At 33.7% G+C, this 15,743-nt stretch overlaps 3 protein-coding genes across 5 annotated transcripts; 2 read left to right on the top strand and 1 right to left on the bottom strand.

Moving 5' to 3' along the window:
- Positions 1-140: 140 nt before the first annotated feature.
- On the top strand, positions 141-3,059 carry LOC106716167 (conserved oligomeric Golgi complex subunit 2). Of its 2 annotated transcripts, none has more exons than XM_014509627.2 (6): positions 141-357; positions 434-661; positions 825-1,671; positions 1,742-1,947; positions 2,109-2,557; positions 2,750-3,059. In XM_014509627.2, exons 1-6 carry the CDS (start codon positions 283-285, stop codon positions 3,021-3,023), a joined length of 2,079 nt encoding a protein of 692 aa, XP_014365113.2. In that variant the 5' UTR covers positions 141-282; the 3' UTR covers positions 3,024-3,059. The 2 variants fall into 2 exon arrangements, with proteins under 2 accessions (XP_014365113.2, XP_014365114.2); XM_014509628.2 differs by having other exon boundaries at positions 144-357; positions 2,112-2,557.
- A 135-nt stretch (positions 3,060-3,194) lies between these two features.
- LOC106716168 (DNA polymerase iota) lies at positions 3,195-5,332 on the bottom strand. The gene is made up of 2 exons (XM_014509629.2): positions 5,189-5,332; positions 3,195-5,091 (listed from the first exon to the last, which is right to left on the bottom strand). The coding sequence occupies exons 1-2, from the start codon at positions 5,197-5,199 to the stop codon at positions 3,279-3,281; spliced, it is 1,824 nt and encodes a 607-aa protein (XP_014365115.2). The 5' UTR covers positions 5,200-5,332; the 3' UTR covers positions 3,195-3,278.
- A 433-nt stretch (positions 5,333-5,765) lies between these two features.
- LOC106716112 (protein phosphatase 1 regulatory subunit 21) lies at positions 5,766-10,353 on the top strand. 2 transcript variants are annotated; one of them, XM_045681881.1, is made up of 9 exons: positions 5,766-5,928; positions 6,004-6,198; positions 6,420-6,557; positions 6,986-7,210; positions 7,786-7,869; positions 7,976-8,170; positions 8,529-8,660; positions 9,313-9,408; positions 10,018-10,353. In XM_045681881.1, exons 1-9 carry the CDS (start codon positions 5,863-5,865, stop codon positions 10,162-10,164), a joined length of 1,278 nt encoding a protein of 425 aa, XP_045537837.1. In that variant the 5' UTR covers positions 5,766-5,862; the 3' UTR covers positions 10,165-10,353. The 2 variants fall into 2 exon arrangements, with proteins under 2 accessions (XP_045537837.1, XP_045537835.1); XM_045681879.1 differs by having other exon boundaries at positions 6,986-7,222.
- Positions 10,354-15,743: the final 5,390 nt, after the last annotated feature.

Genomic DNA, 15,743 nt, shown 5'->3' with positions numbered 1-15,743 from the left:
CTGAGGGGTAACTAGATATTCAAAAATTTCAAGGACCCGAAAAGCGGAATGGAAACTTTTGTCACGTTCTAAAGAGTCAATCAGACGACTATCGCATCGATAGGAATCGATTCGATAGTATATTCTGTGTCATCAATATGATGTGTCAAGTTGTCAAAATCAGCTTACGTCAGTAAAAGAAATGTCAACATGATAGCGGAGTACAAGAGTAATTTCTGATAAACAATTTTAGCGAATTTATAAAAAGGTGCCTTTGTAAAGCAATGTTGTTACCCCGTTAGAATGGAAAAGAATAACGCCGACTTTACTTTGCCGCCGGCACGAGGCTTATGTTTCGATCGGAATGATTTCATCAAGGTATTACTCATTATTTGTGATAAAAAAGTACAATTTCAACTTAAAATTTATATATGCCTTTAAAATTTTGTTATAGACAAATTTTTCCGTCGATACTTTTCTTACGGATCATCAAAATGTGGCCTCCTTGGAGAAAATGCGCGACGACCTAGGCGTGTATCTCAAAGTATTGAGGCTGGCTATGATAGAGTTAATTAATAAAGATTACGCTAACTTCGTTAATCTATGTGCTACGTTGATTGGTTTTGATAAGGCTATAGTAAAAATTCAAGTGCCATTGGAGCAGCTAAATGAAGAAGTGTTTGTAAGTTGCTATACTTTTTATTATTCAATAAAATAAAATCATAAAGCATAGATATTTCTAGGCATGATATGAAATGACATTGGCGATTTATAGTTTATTTTATCAATATCTAAACCATAGTTATAATTACATTATTAAATATGTTATTATAATGTACTTTTAGAGTGTGAAACAATGTTTAGAAGATGCAATGAAAGAGTTATCAATTTGGCTAAACCAAAGACACAGCCTGTTGAAGAAGAAACAACTTCTCAAACACTACAGCCAAACAGTAAACAGTTTAAGAACATTGGAGACTGTATTTAGAGACATTTCAGACAAGAATAAATTGGAGCAAATTATTGTAGCCGAGCGCACTGCCTTATTATACAATCAATTAAAATTCACTTTTTCTAAATGTGAAAACTTACTTAGTTCTGAGCAAAAGGAATTATACAATGATATTGGTGGAAAATTAATTCATATTCTAAATACATTGCTGTTTCATTTTTGGAATGAAAATGATGAAAATAATCTTCTAAAAACATTATTAATATTGACAACATTAGATCGTATAAATGAAACGGAATTATTAATACGAAAGCAAGCAATAGCTCCTTTATTACAGGACATTATAAATGAACCAGCTTTACAGAGAAGCAAGGATGGCTTGCAAGGCATTTACACCAAAATATTGGCATTATTAGAAACAAAACTGAAATTGTTTTTAAAAGTAATGCAACATTCCACTTTAACATTTCTTGCTAAGAAATATATATTTTTAGTGAATTGTTTTTGGTGTGAAGTGGAAAGTAGAATAGAAGTAAATTTAGCATCTATCTTTGCACCGGGAAATCCACAATTATTTTATAAGAGATATAGTGAAAGTATACAGTTTGTCAGGAAATTGGAAGAATATTGTACCGCTGAAGGAACTGTTCAATTATTACATGATACAATAGAATATAAGAGTTTTCAAAAGAGATGGAATTTACCAGTGTATTTTCAAATAAGATTTCAGGAGATTGCAGGTACCTTAAATAATTTCATTTTCCGTTTCACAAATAGTTATGGATAGTACATATACGTTATTAATTGTAGGTGGTTTTGAGTCATCATTGAATAAGAGTCCAACAGTTGAGAACAAAGATGGGTTTATTCATAAGGAAACACTAAAATGTTGGGTCAGTCTGCACAATTGTTGGTCAGATGGTATCTACATAGAAGCATTGGCGCATAAATTCTGGAAGCTATCATTGCAATTGCTTGCCAGATATGCATCATGGTCAACAAGTGTTTGTTCCCAGGTCTGTAAATTATATTTCTGTTCTATGTTTACACATATATGTATACATTTTTTATGTTCTGTACCAGGGTTGCAAAATTTCATGAAACATTGCAACAAACCGTAAGTTGTTTCAAGTGAGGACTAAATTGCATTAGATAATATTGTGACATCTTGTTTCAGCAGGATTCCATGCAAAAGTTGGAAACAACTGGCATAAACAACACATTAATACACAACAGTTTAAATATCTATGTAGACACTCAAACAATATTGCAGAAACTTCCAAGCTTTCTAGCGCATGTAGAAAGCAAAATACCAATCCAGAACAGTAAATCTCTGCTTAAAGAAAGCTTAAATTCTTCCATAGAAATCTTACAACAAACTGAAAGTAAAATAAGAGATTGCATTGTAAATGAATTGTATGACAATTTCAATATTCAATTGAAACAAGTTAGTGACATACCAAGGCTCTATAGGAAAACCAACCGCAGTATACCTACGAAGCCCTGTCCTTATATTGATGTGGTTACAAATTCTCTTAGAGAATTTAATGAGGTTGCCGTGAATAAAGTAGATAATTTGTTTTTAATAGGACTTTATGAAGCTTTATTTAATGTTATGACCGTTTCGTAAGTATTAACTACCACTTATTTTTATTGTAATATTTATCGCTAATATTCTATATGGAATGTTCCAGTAATACTTAATATCTGCTTATCTATTCATTTGTCGATCTATGATGCAAGTCTAGACCTTTCTTTAGCTCAAATTTTATAGTACGACCTTCTTTGAACTTTTATCTTGTAACATTATTATTTCAGGTACTATAAATATGTAGAAGATGTTTTAACCTCAGTGCAGAGAACCGAAGAATCATTGAGAAGACTGAAACAAATACGTGACATGGCCTCACAGCAGAACATTGAGAGCACCGGTACTACGGATGGTGATAAGATCCGTTTACAACTGAATGTAGATGTGTTGTCGTACACAAGGCTGGCCCAGTCCCTATCTGTTGAAGTACATAAGGTACACAAGTTCAACGAACTCTCGTCTATGATCACTGAAGCTGTAAAAAATATAGAAATTAAATGATATCTCAGTTATACATATTAATTGTTATTTTTCTTTCCTGGCCCTGTGTGCATAGAGGTAATCATATTTTTTTCTATGTTTATTAATTATTCTGTTATTGTTTATATTATATAAAGGTTGGTACAATAAAAAGCAGAACATTTTATAACATAAACATTGTATTTGATCTGCCGAATAAAAATTGTATGATTTGAAAAAATAGAAACCATTCATTCACTTATCACTTAAAGTAATAACCAAAATATATAACTAATGCTATTTGTGAACAAAATATTTCAAGATAGTGTTGGGTTTTGCTTTGTTCATGTTTCTAGGACTACTTCTAGGCAACTCTGAATTGGATGGATTCTTCCACATGGCCTTAAGCTCTTGCTGCATCTCATCAGGTAAGGCATTAAACACTTCTTTATCAACATAAGTTGGACAATCATCACAATTACCAGCATCGGAAACATCTTTCATTGTGTCTGTATCAGAAATTTCCTTAGCAGGGCTTGCTCTTGGAGTGAGAGATCTGTCCCTGGAGTTAAGTCTTAACTCGGAAACTTTCTCCAGCTCCCTAGAATTTAATCTGAGCTCACTAACTCTTAACTTACTTGGAGATGCAACTTCCCCTTTAGATAAACATCTCTTTTTAGCTATCCAATTCACTTTTTTAGGCTTTTTTGGTGATGGTTCAACTTCAGCATCAGAAAGGTCTGTTGTTGTACTGCTACTAGGCGATGCTGCTGAGTAGTCCATTGAGGAAGCAGAAGTATCGCAATCATTTGTGATGTTAAGCACAGATTGTACTGATATATCATTCATTAAATAATTTACAATAGAACCTCTGCCCGTCATTCGCTCCTGAAACTTTGTAAAAGCCAGTCCTACTAATGTCAAATGGAATGGTTTGCTTAAGTCAATGAGTTTGTTGAATAATCTCATAATTGAGGTCATTAACTTTTGCTGTCCCACTTCTGTTACAGTGGGTGTACCATTGTTTATGGTAAAGATGGAGGGAGAAACCTGACACTGCCTAGACTCTCGGTGACTGCATAATCTCTTGACATCTTTCTTTCTTAAAGTCACTCGTAGTGAAACTGGAATCCGACCATCCTCTCTCACCAACACGAGTAACCTTTGTAGTAATGTAGCAAATCTTTCTTCAACCTCACTCTTCACACTGACAGTTTTGAAACTATCTTCTAGGCCTATGCTCTGAGGTTTACCTGTTTGCTTCACTGGAGTATTATCTTCCCCTAAACTAAGATTTTTAAGTCTTACTGCCATATCACTACTAAAATGTTTTTTCAACACATCAACAGATACTTGCTGCAAATCACTCACAGTAACTATTTTTTGAGATATAAGTGCCTCAGTTGTTTTAGACCCAATACTTGGAATGGCCCGGACACTTTGCAATGTGGACATAAAACTGGCCCCATGTTCTGGATAAATTGTTGTTTGGTCATTTGGTTTGTGAAGTGGACAGATTAATTTTGCTAACAATTTGTTGTGTGCAATACCAGCACAGGTTGTAAAACCCAACTCATCAAATAGTTTCTTCCTCATCTCACTGGCAATTTGTGAAGCCACTTTGAGGCGCGTGTGACATCCACATATACATTCACTCATTGGCTCGCTGTACACATGACCAACAAGTGAAAACCCATCACCACCATTCTTAACTCTTTCCTCAACTAAATTTGTGACATCTATAAAATTCTCATCCATTCCAAGCTTTTCAACTGGACACTTCCAATGTAGAAGTGCAGCGAATATATTATTAGAGGCCGTCCTATAGTTGTACAAGTCTTCACCATTCAGTAATTTCAAACTGGGACAAACTTTCAGAGCATCAGTTACGAGCATACACTTCTTTATACCATATTTTCGGGCTTCGTAATTACTGGTTACGACGATGTTTTTTTGTTGTATACCAAGAGGAAGGGAGCGCAGCTCGGGTTTTCGCACCATCTCCACTTGAGCATAAAAACAGTCTACATCGATGTGTATGATACTTTTAGGATGATCGCTGCTGACCGACGAATGGTTGTAACAACTAGAGCTGCTTGATTCCATAATTCTGCGAATAAGACACATAGTTTAAAGAAAAATAACTTTGTTCTCTCTTGGTTGTTACCTGTTGCGATGTAACTTTGAACTATTTTTCAGACGCTCACCTATCGTCCATGGAAACTTCATTGAAAGACGGAATAGTTATTATCCTTTGTAAATACGAAAAGTTTGATTAAAATTATTGTTTTTCTTTCATAAATTCCAAAATATTGATATTTTATATTGGACAATCACGACACATCAACAGAGATGATGTTACCATAAAAAAATATTGTATAGCGGCACTTTTGGCATAGACTAAAAATAACGGGACTTGCAAACATGACGTTGGTTTAATAAAATCGGGACTGCCTCTTTACAATTTAAATAACAAATCATAGCAAAACTTAGTAATGCCCCATATGATTTCTCAGTTTTAAATCCAGAATACTATTTTGTTTGTATATCTAAAATGTATATGAATGAAGAGAGGAATGGCGTTACAAGTTTAGGCTTAGGTATATCTATTTCAGTGTGTTTTACACAGTAAATTTATAATATTTTTGTCATGTTGGAAAGTATTGAACTAAATATATAAACAAATAAAGAAATTTAAAATCAAAATCTTAAAAAAAATCTATAATGAAAAGTAACGTTATGAATGAACGTCATATTATTGTCATTTTCATTTTGACATTTGCAAGAAAGTGGGTGTTCAACTTCAACATTGTAGACAATCGAACAAATAAACAATATTCTTTATTACAAAGAACCGTAATGATCTCTTGAAGCTCTAGGGATGGAGGGCTTACCTTCAGGAGATATACAGGCAAAGTACCAAAAGTTGGCATCCGAATATTCAAAGGTACACAATATAGATCAAACATCGAGCGGCTTTTTGAAGCAAGTAATTGTGTAAATTTATTGTTTCCGCTTTCAGTTAAGAGTTCACGTGAAGGTATTAAAAAAAGGGGTTTTAGATGAGCAAGCTAAGTCGAATGAACTAAGAGAAGTATTAAAATCTAAGGAGAAAGTTATAAGGCAAGATGAATTGGAGATAGATTCATTAACTTTTAGAAATCAGCAGTTGACGCGGCGCGTGTCCGTCCTTCAGGATGAGCTCGATGCTTTGCAGGTCAGTGGGCTTGCAACAAAGCATTTGATTATGTTCACTATTTAGTATATGTATATATGTATATTTATTTTGGCAAACATGTAATATTGTTTGAGGCTTTACTAACTATATAGTTTTGGTATTTTAATCATGTTTATTTTCTTTTTAAAAGGTTACTTACAATGGCTATAAGCCATAAAATTATGTTCCCCATCTCATATGTATCCATCAATGTTTTACAGAATAAGTTAAGTAAGAAAACAAAAAGTAAAAGTGATGAGAAACAATCGACCAGCTCTGTGCCTGCACCGCTCGACCCTGGCCTGCTGCAGGAGGAGCTGCAGAAAAAGATTATTGAGAATGCACAGCTTGCATCACAGGTATAACCACAAACAATTGTTATCATATCTAAAGTTTATGGTGTCTCAAATCACATGAGATCCTGGGTAGAACATAGTTCTACATATTGGTGAGTCATAAAAAAATGTAGTGACTGGACCCATACATATGCTCACTTTCCTCCACATGCACCTTACTCAGTTTGACAAAAACAAAAATATATAAATCAACAGTTAAAATAGGATGATGTACTAATTTAACCAGCAAGAAAGTAGAACTAAACTGTCTTTTCATTCATTGACTTTCTAATGATGGGTTTCCGAGACAAAAATCTCCAAACAATACATATTGTTATCTGTTTTGTCAAAGATAGTGACAGGGATGTGATATGTTTCTTACAGAGATTTTTGTCTCAGAAACTAATCCTTTAATAATTTTGCTCGAAACTTAATAAACAAATATTTTTTAGCTTTCAGATAAGACTTTTGAAGTGGCTCAACTTAGAGCCTCCTTAGAAGACTATCAGAAACACTTTAATGAAAGTGAAAGTAGATATAAATGTGAGATAGCTAAATTGAAGAATAAAAACCAAGAGATCCAATTTACATTAGAAGAGTTGCAGAAAGATAGGGGTGGTAACAGGGCTGTAGCAACGGGCAGCCAAGCAAGTTGCAATGGTGACTTCTTGTCAGAGGCTGGTAGTCTGGTAACATTAATGTTTTTTATTCTAACTTATTTGTCATACTTACTAATAGAGTATTAGAACAGGATGAGGAAAGCAGAAATGCAAAAAATTCTGGGATTAATTTGGGTTTCATCTCCCTAACCTTGTTCCACTCTATGTGGGGGACATCTCACAAATTTTTCATCCAGCAAATTGATTATCCATTTAGTATTAGTTGCCACATCCTAGTAAAAGTATGATTCTTGAAACTAACAAATTATTCTTCCAAGATTTCCCAGACAAAAAAAATCTTCCATTATTGGCTTTGTGCTGACAACCTGGTCAATGTAATGTAACTTTACTGTCTTACTTTACTTACTGAACTATGATTTTTATAACCTAAAATCCCTTCTATAGTTAGCTATTTCATGAACATGAACTATTTTACTACAGTCAAACCAGGATAAGTGAGAATCTAAGGGACTGCAAAATTTTTCTCTTACTGTCTAACCCAAATTTCTCGCTTGTAAAGATTGTCTATTGGCTTTCATAAAGATATCTTGCTTATCCAGGTTCGACTGTACATAGATAAATAAAAATTTCAGATTGGCAGTGAAGATGCTCTTAGTTCTGTAGATGAGTTGAACATCAATGAACAACTCAGTACAAAAGCACTCACATTGGATCAGGTAAAAAAAAAATATTTTTGTCTTAACACATACAAGAGAGAAATCCAGACAAGCTTTTTTAATTTTGTAACTAAATGGACATGAACACTTTATTTCTATATTTTAGGAGAATCAGAAACTTCGGATGGAGTTTGAGATACTGCAGATGGAGAATGAAAGCCTTAAATTAGAAATAGCAAAGCATGTGTCCGCCGCTCAGAAGAGGAAAGGAGAGAGTCATGATTCGGGAGACTTCAATACATTTAATGAGACCTCTGTGGATGCCGAGGGAAAGATGACGGGGCTGCTTGGTAGTTTAGAGGTATATATTTATAACAATAATAAAAAATAAAATTATTTAAAGTGAACAACATGCTTTAGGCTATATATTTTCAAGCCATTTTTTAGGTTGAGTTCGTTGAAAAAAATTGTTTTGCATGAAAGGGATAAAAATTGTTGGCCAATAGCAGCAAAGATGGATAGTTGCCATGGTAACGGTAATTCTAAGTCAATTACGAAGGCCTTCATTGTCATTTGAGCATTTAAATTTTGACATTTGGAATTAAATGTTTCACGTAATGTTATTAATAAAAAAAAAAACTTCGAATGGAATGCGGATGAAGCCACACTAAAACAGTTAGTCAATTAGGGTAAAGTCATATGTTATTTGTTTGGTCTAGGTCCCATTCCTTCTGAATCATGAGGTTCAGGTGCGCGAAGACCGCGTGAAGCAGTACTTCCGCAGCAAGCTGACCGCAGCGCACGCAGACCGCGACCTCCTTAACAGCAAGACTGAACATTATATTAATGAGGTAATTAGTAGACCTAGTAATACTTAAACCCTTTTTCCACTTAGCTTCTAGCATAATGAGATAAGTAGGCAAAAATTTGATTTAGATGCCTTTTATTAGCTATTTATATGTCTAAATTGTCAAGTCGCAGCCGCTGTCAGTAGAATAGAAATCGATCTTTGGATATAAACGAAAATACTTCTAAATATGACCACACAAGACAGGCGTCAAGTGGAAGCAATTCCAAGTACAGTCTGATGAGTGTGGTACTGGAGTCCTAATTTTAGTCCTCTTTCCCTTCCCATCCTTTTTAGGAAAGGATGGGAAAGGGAAGTGGAATTGGCGGAAGGGGTGACGCATAGGAAGGGGAAATATCCTCTTTCTGTGCGTCCCCTTCTCCGTTGATTAAAGGTAGGCAACGCATCTGCATTTGCGGATGTTTATAGGCAACGGTCGCCTCGTTATTTCGGCGAAATCTGGTGGCCGTTTGCTCGTTTGCCACCTTTTGATATATAAAAAAAAATATGAGGAAGTTGGAATTATAAATATTTTTCTTACGTAGCGTAGGTATGATATTATGTGACTTTTAAGCTTGAATTTTGTTACGAAATTCTGACACCTGTCAGTGTAACACAATTAGTGATGTGAATAAATATTCTCGTACCGATTTCAGTGTGAGATGTTGCGACTGCGTTTCGAAGAGATGGAACGCGAGAGAGAAACTGACGCGCATACGATTGAAGAGAAACACAACACTATAAGCAGATTGGTTAGTATGATTTTTTCTAACGCTTGTTTAATTTAATATACTTATGTATAATTTTTTTATTTAAAACTAGCTTTTACCCGCGACTCTGTCCGCGCGGAATAAAAAAAATGCACACAAGATAAAAAAGTTCTTATGTCATCTCCTAGTTCTAAGCTACCTCCCCATCAATTTTCAGATAAATCAGTTCGACCGTTCTTGAGTTATAAATAGTGTAACTAACACGACTTTCTTTTATATATATAGATATAAAATATAATTTAAAATAAATTACTTTGAATAGTTTTTTCTGAGATTGAATAACGCCTTACTCTTTAAAATGAGTGAAACCGACATCACACAGTCTACATCACGATCCCCAAAATATTTTGAACAAGACCCCCTTTTCCAAAATGAACTGTTACCACAGACCCGCCATGGTCAAATTACCTACTTTTAAGATCAATTATTATTATTATTTTTATTATACATTTTGACTTAGGTCAATAGAAGAAGACAGAGTGAGAATTAGCAATGCTTTAAGTTCGATATCCACCCCTTTAGGAATCCCTGGTCTATGTCAGGAAATAAGCATAAGCAGTTGTTACTTATAAGTTATTGCGTTGTATTCAGGAGGAGGAGCTGCATTCGACGTCTCACAACTACGAGCAGCAGATGTCAGTACTGACGGAACACGTGGCAGGACTTAACGAGCAGCTCGCGCGTCAACATGACCAGCTCGAGCTGCTCAGACACCAGCTCGCAGCACGGAGGAAGTGACGTCACATCCCCACCACTACCAACACACGGTAATACCACAATTATAAACTAAAGAGCAATATTTTATTGAAAACACCAATTTAAAATGCGATCACCAACTAAAATGTTGATAGTTGCATGTAAAAGGATGTACTTTAACTTTTTCAAGTATATGTAAGTATGAAAAAAAGAAACGAGTCGTTTAAAAAACCAATATATGATAAAATCGATTCGAATTAAATCGATTTTAATGACAATTCCATCAATTTATTGTTTGACATCCCTAAAGTCGTTGATCTGACAGCTGTCAAATCGGAAAATATATGTTGCTAGATAGAAATATTTAATCCGTTAAAAAATTTTACTATTTCAATAATAGTGATTAAATTGCAATTATAAAAATGTATTTGAAATAATTTGAAGAGAATTTTAGATAATTTTTCGTAAGACCTTGAGATTTTGAGTGGAGATTTAATAAATAAAAAAAAAACTAAACAATGAAAAGAATATTGTAGACTCCACCGTTTCTTTAGTCTTTAAATAGAATGGCGCTATTATTCTTGATATTTTGATTTAAACATTAACTAAAAAAATGTGCTCCTTTTATGTAATATTAAAAATACGTAATAATATAATATGGCGGAAAAAGTCATGAGTTTTTTTAACATGTTTACTGCCGTCCAACCGTTCTGCGAGTCAGTTTTAACACGAACAATTTGTAGTGGCATTGAATGTGTTAAAGTTTCGTATATGACGTATTCTGGATTTCATATTCGAGCTGTCACAAGTAGTTAGTAAATTGTTTCCTTTTTATTTGAAAAAACTAGAAATAAATTCCTTAATAAAACGACGAAATCTTTCAGTACGAATAAAAAAAAATGATACTTTTTGACTTCAATCGATACAAGTTTTGGTTTGAGACTTTAAACGGTATACTGCTTATTTTTTACTATGGGAAGTAAAATTTCTTTTTAAACTTGTACATTCCCAACGTTTATTTAAATTATTTTGAGCTCCAAGTTACGTTTATGTTAACGAACGTTAAAACTTTAGTGTCCATTTCCACTTAGTGCTTTGTCGTGCGATATCACCGCACGCACTTTTATCACGATAGCAAAATAATACTGTATACTATTACTAAAATATGTAAGCTTTATTTCTATATCCAAAATTATTTTCTAAGGATATTATTTCTTTAAGGCCTAATCCCTATTGTATTATTTACGAAGCGGCTAGTGATATATATATAAAGTTTTAAACAAAGTGTATTATAGAAAATATAACGAACGTCTATGTTATTGCTTGTTTCATTAGAAATTAAGTAATTTTCTGTTAATCCGTCACTAAACTTTTTGGCAACATTCTGTTTTCTTACCATTAGTTTTAACTGCAAAAATACACATCGTTCCTTCCGTTTTATTACCAATAGAATAAAAAAGACATTGAAAACTTATAGTTAATAGTTATTTCACCTTATGTGTCCCCGTGTAGCACTAAATTTTCTTGTTTCCCATTCTGCGTTCAATTTGTGATTCAATTGGATTCCATATTAATTAATTTCAAGCTTTTGAATAAGGAAGTATAAATGATTGTGGTTATGATAAATTTTAAATATCTAAAAGTTAATTTTCCCGAAATAATTTATATTAGTTTTGAAGAAAAATTGAAACAAACTTGATTATTATAGTTAATTAAAAGACGTTTAATCTTTGGTCTAGTTTACTAATTGATATTAATATTAAAATTTTATATAAAGCATGTCAAATGTAAACTAAATTCGTCTTAAAGTACAGTACAAAAGCAATAATAGCAAGTGCTGTTTTAAATCTTTTGATATAATGTATATTTCGGCAATACATCTTTAAATGTTAATTATTTTATTAAGCGTATAAAAAAAAATATTCTGTACAGAATTCACGGGTTTTCACTACCGAAACACATGTAGAAAAACATATCGCCATCTTTCTCTTTGAATAGAGATAACATGTTTCTGTAGATGTTTCGGTTGTGGAAACACGGAGAAGATATAGGAATCGTGATTAAAAACTATATGCAATTGTAAAGTGTGTATAAAACTGTACGTATTTATAAATAATTTTAAACATCTGAAATTTTTGTATATTTATTTATCCCTTAATAATCGTTGATAACAAACTTTGTTGGAACACTCGTATAGTTATTTTTAAATATCTTGAAGGCTCGGAACACCGTACGAGTTGTTGCGCAGAACATAAATGCTAGATGTAAGCTGAGTGAAGATGACGCAAATTACCTTGAGTTGACAAATTATGACCTTGAAGGCTGTTGCGGCCTCGGGGTTGGATACAGCTTTATGCCTTTTTAAAAATTCTTCTATCTTGACATTATTTCAGTTTTGACGTTTTGTTTTTATATCTTATTATTTTTTTTAAGTTGTGCCTTTTTATATTAAATTTATAGTGTCTCGGGGTTGCATACAAAGACCTTTAACCCTTACAAAACCATAAGATTTCCAAGTCTAAATATGTCAATACAACACAATATTTTAGATACAATACCTTAGCACAGTTCTTTTTTTTAATTCGTTCAGAAACACATTTGCTGCTTTGGAAATGGGTTTTCTTTTGACATTTAGTAAATAAAAAATATAACTAACTAACTAACTAGGGTGACGCAGTGACCCAAAGTGGGCCTTGGCCTCCGACAACAAAAGTCTCCACTTTCCCCGATCCCGCGCCGTCCCGACCCAATCTCGGACCTGTAGGTCCCGAAGATCTCTAATAAAAAATATAGATTAAATAATAATTGGGCAATCGATAACGATTTTTGTAGAAGGGAAAAATATTTATCTTGAGCGTGAAAGGGTTAAAGCATATTGTTATACTTATTTTGCAATAAATATGAGACGATGAGAGAATTTGTGAATTAAAAACTCATTTATCTGTTCCCAATAAAACGCAAACTTATGCACAACTTTGTATTTTAACGATAATCATAAGCACCTTATAATATGTCATCTGTTACAATACTTTGATTTCAACAGTTACATTATATCGTTATAAATATTTATACAAAATTTATCCAATTTGTTAAATTATCGCGAACTTTCCGCAGTCACTCGCTCGCTCCCTCACTTCTTCACTTCACTCGTACAACAAGCGACTGCAGACATTGTGTGAATACAGCGACGGACGTAACGGAACAAAAAAAAAATCTTCAGTGACCCTTGTATATAGTTATATACATATTGTTGTCTATTTTTTTTCAAGAGGGCGAAGGCAACTAGCCAACTATAAAACTACAGTTTAATGGCCACTTAAGGAGTCCCATTAAATATAGACAAAATAATCTGACTAATTCTAATACTATAATTATCAAAACCTGTTGAAACATTCTAACAGACTGCGGAAATATAATTTTAAAACAAAATTAAGCATAAGTAAAATAAGACTAGATTTAAGGATAAGGATAGAAAGTAATAGATAAAAAATCTGTTCCGCCACGCCCTTAACACTTTTAATGCTACTTTGAATTTCACGTAATACGTTAACTCAAGGCGAACTGGTGGCAGTGAAAGTGTTAAGTCTTTGTACCCTTACACAATGTCTCTTTATTTATTACACGACATAATATGTTTACCACACTTTAGATTTATATAACAGTCTAATACAGTCACTTGCCTTAAATTTATATTCTAATTTAGGTAGACAAAGTGCTCGCTCCCAGACAAAGACCTCGAGAAAACAGTTTCTGGAAGCTTCAAAGCCAATAGAAGTATAAAAATATTACAACGATTCTAAATATATACACACATCAAAAAAGTCTAAGCAACACATACTATTTCAAGTTATTAATCAATTATTTTATCATTTTTTTACTAAGTAGGTAATACTTATGTAAACTTTTTTGATCTATAGGACATACTGGTGGGTGTGAAAAAAAAAAACGAGCATCATTTGTTTTTTTTTTTCACAAATTCAAAAGCGAATGCATTTGTTCGAATTTTACAGCGTTTTCTTTGCTTGTTAAAATTTAGTATTCGGTATCAATTTTAAGATTCAAACAATAATTAAAAAAGTTTTGAACAAATTTGAATTTTGAGACATTTTTTACGTTATGGAGCGACGTCATTTGAACGCAGATGAAATGCAGAGAGCTGTAGGGATGTTGCAAGCAGGAAGAACTCAATCTCAGGTATCTCGGTATTTTGGTATCAACAGAAGCGTTATTTGCCGTGTTCATCAGCGTTAAACTAACACGGGAGATCCTGCTGAGCAGCACCCAGGTCGAGGAAGGTGTACAACAACACGGCAAGATCGATACATACAACTGACTGAAAGACGCCAGCCGATGTTAATCGCCCGAGAGATAGGTTTGAGGCTACAAAATTCAAGTAGTGTTGTTGTTAGCTGCCAAACTGTGTGAAATCGATTGCATGAGTATGGCCTACGAGCACGACGGCCAATTAGGTGCCTACCGATACGTCACGGGAATCGCGCTCGTCGAAATTAATGGTTTAGGGAACACATTATATGGACCCGGAAACAATGGGATAAAATTTTATTTTGCGATGAGTCTCGATTTGGGTTCTAGTCTGATACTAGAAGGGTAAGAGTGTACCGTTGTCCTGGAAATACTGAAAGACTGAGGTGGCTTCAGAAAGTGGATCCATACAACGACTTAACAGTTATGGTATGGGCGGGTATTATGAAGAACCGAAGAACAGAGCTCGTTTTTGTAAATGGTAACATGAACGCTGTAAATTACGTTGAGGATGTTCTAAGACCTTATGTCCGTCCATTCGCACAAGCGCTTGGCTTCGATTTCACCTTGATGCATGACAATGCGCGTTCGCATACAGCTTTGCACACACGGGAGTACTTGGCAAGGGAAAACTTCCTGGTATTGCCTTGGCCTGCACAATCGCCAGACCTCAACCCCATCGAGCATGCACGGGACATGCTCCAGAGACGTGTTTTAAATGACTTGGATGGAGTGACAACAACCCAACAACTGATGGACTTACTAAAATTTCATTGGGAGCAATTACCGTAGGATCACATTAACAGTCTCATCGATTCTATGAATAATCGGTGCCGGCAAGTTCTCCATAACAGAGGAGACCACACTTTGTATTAATTTATGCAATTTTTGTACAACCATTAAATTTTACTTTAAGTTTAGTTGATTAGGGCACCTTACTTTGTACTACGTACAAACATTCCTAACTCGTATTTATTGGTAATTAAGATTATTAAAAAGTAAATAAAAAAAACAATTGCTGTTTAATATTAAAAAAAGCATTAATAAATAATAAAAGTACGAAAATACTAAGGATTTAATCCGAAAACACATTGTAAAATTGAAATTTATATGTGTTGCTTAGACTTTTTTGATGTGTATACATAGACAGTGACTGGAAACAATAATAAATAAAATAAACACAATTAAAAAAAAATCAATCAAATAAAATTAAATGCGCACATGCATTTCATACAGATTCATACATACACAGTCTTACGTGTTAACACGATGTATAAAAGGTCACAAGACGATGCCCATTTAATTTTGGCACAACACTGTACACAATAAAAAAATTGAAAAAAAATTATATACCGAAA

Source organism: Papilio machaon, chromosome 17, assembly GCF_912999745.1.
Source record: "Papilio machaon chromosome 17, ilPapMach1.1, whole genome shotgun sequence".
NCBI classification, from domain to species: domain Eukaryota; kingdom Metazoa; phylum Arthropoda; class Insecta; order Lepidoptera; family Papilionidae; genus Papilio; species Papilio machaon.
The sequence above is the reverse complement of the archived record's forward strand: the minus strand, read 5'-3'. Positions and strand labels throughout refer to the sequence as shown.

Excerpts from the sequence above, each read along its gene's own strand:
- LOC106716167 (XM_014509627.2), top strand. The coding sequence starts at position 283 with ATGGAAAAGAATAACGCCGACTTTACTTTGCCGCCGGCACGAGGCTTA. Across the intron at positions 358-433 it reads ATCGGAATGATTTCATCAAG|ACAAATTTTTCCGTCGATAC; the intron begins GTATTACTCATT and ends ATTTTGTTATAG. Across the intron at positions 1,948-2,108 it reads CAACAAGTGTTTGTTCCCAG|CAGGATTCCATGCAAAAGTT; the intron begins GTCTGTAAATTA and ends ATCTTGTTTCAG.
- LOC106716112 (XM_045681879.1), top strand. The coding sequence starts at position 5,863 with ATGGAGGGCTTACCTTCAGGAGATATACAGGCAAAGTACCAAAAGTTG. Across the intron at positions 7,223-7,785 it reads TGTCAGAGGCTGGTAGTCTG|ATTGGCAGTGAAGATGCTCT; the intron begins GTAACATTAATG and ends TAAAAATTTCAG. Across the intron at positions 7,870-7,975 it reads AAGCACTCACATTGGATCAG|GAGAATCAGAAACTTCGGAT; the intron begins GTAAAAAAAAAA and ends TCTATATTTTAG.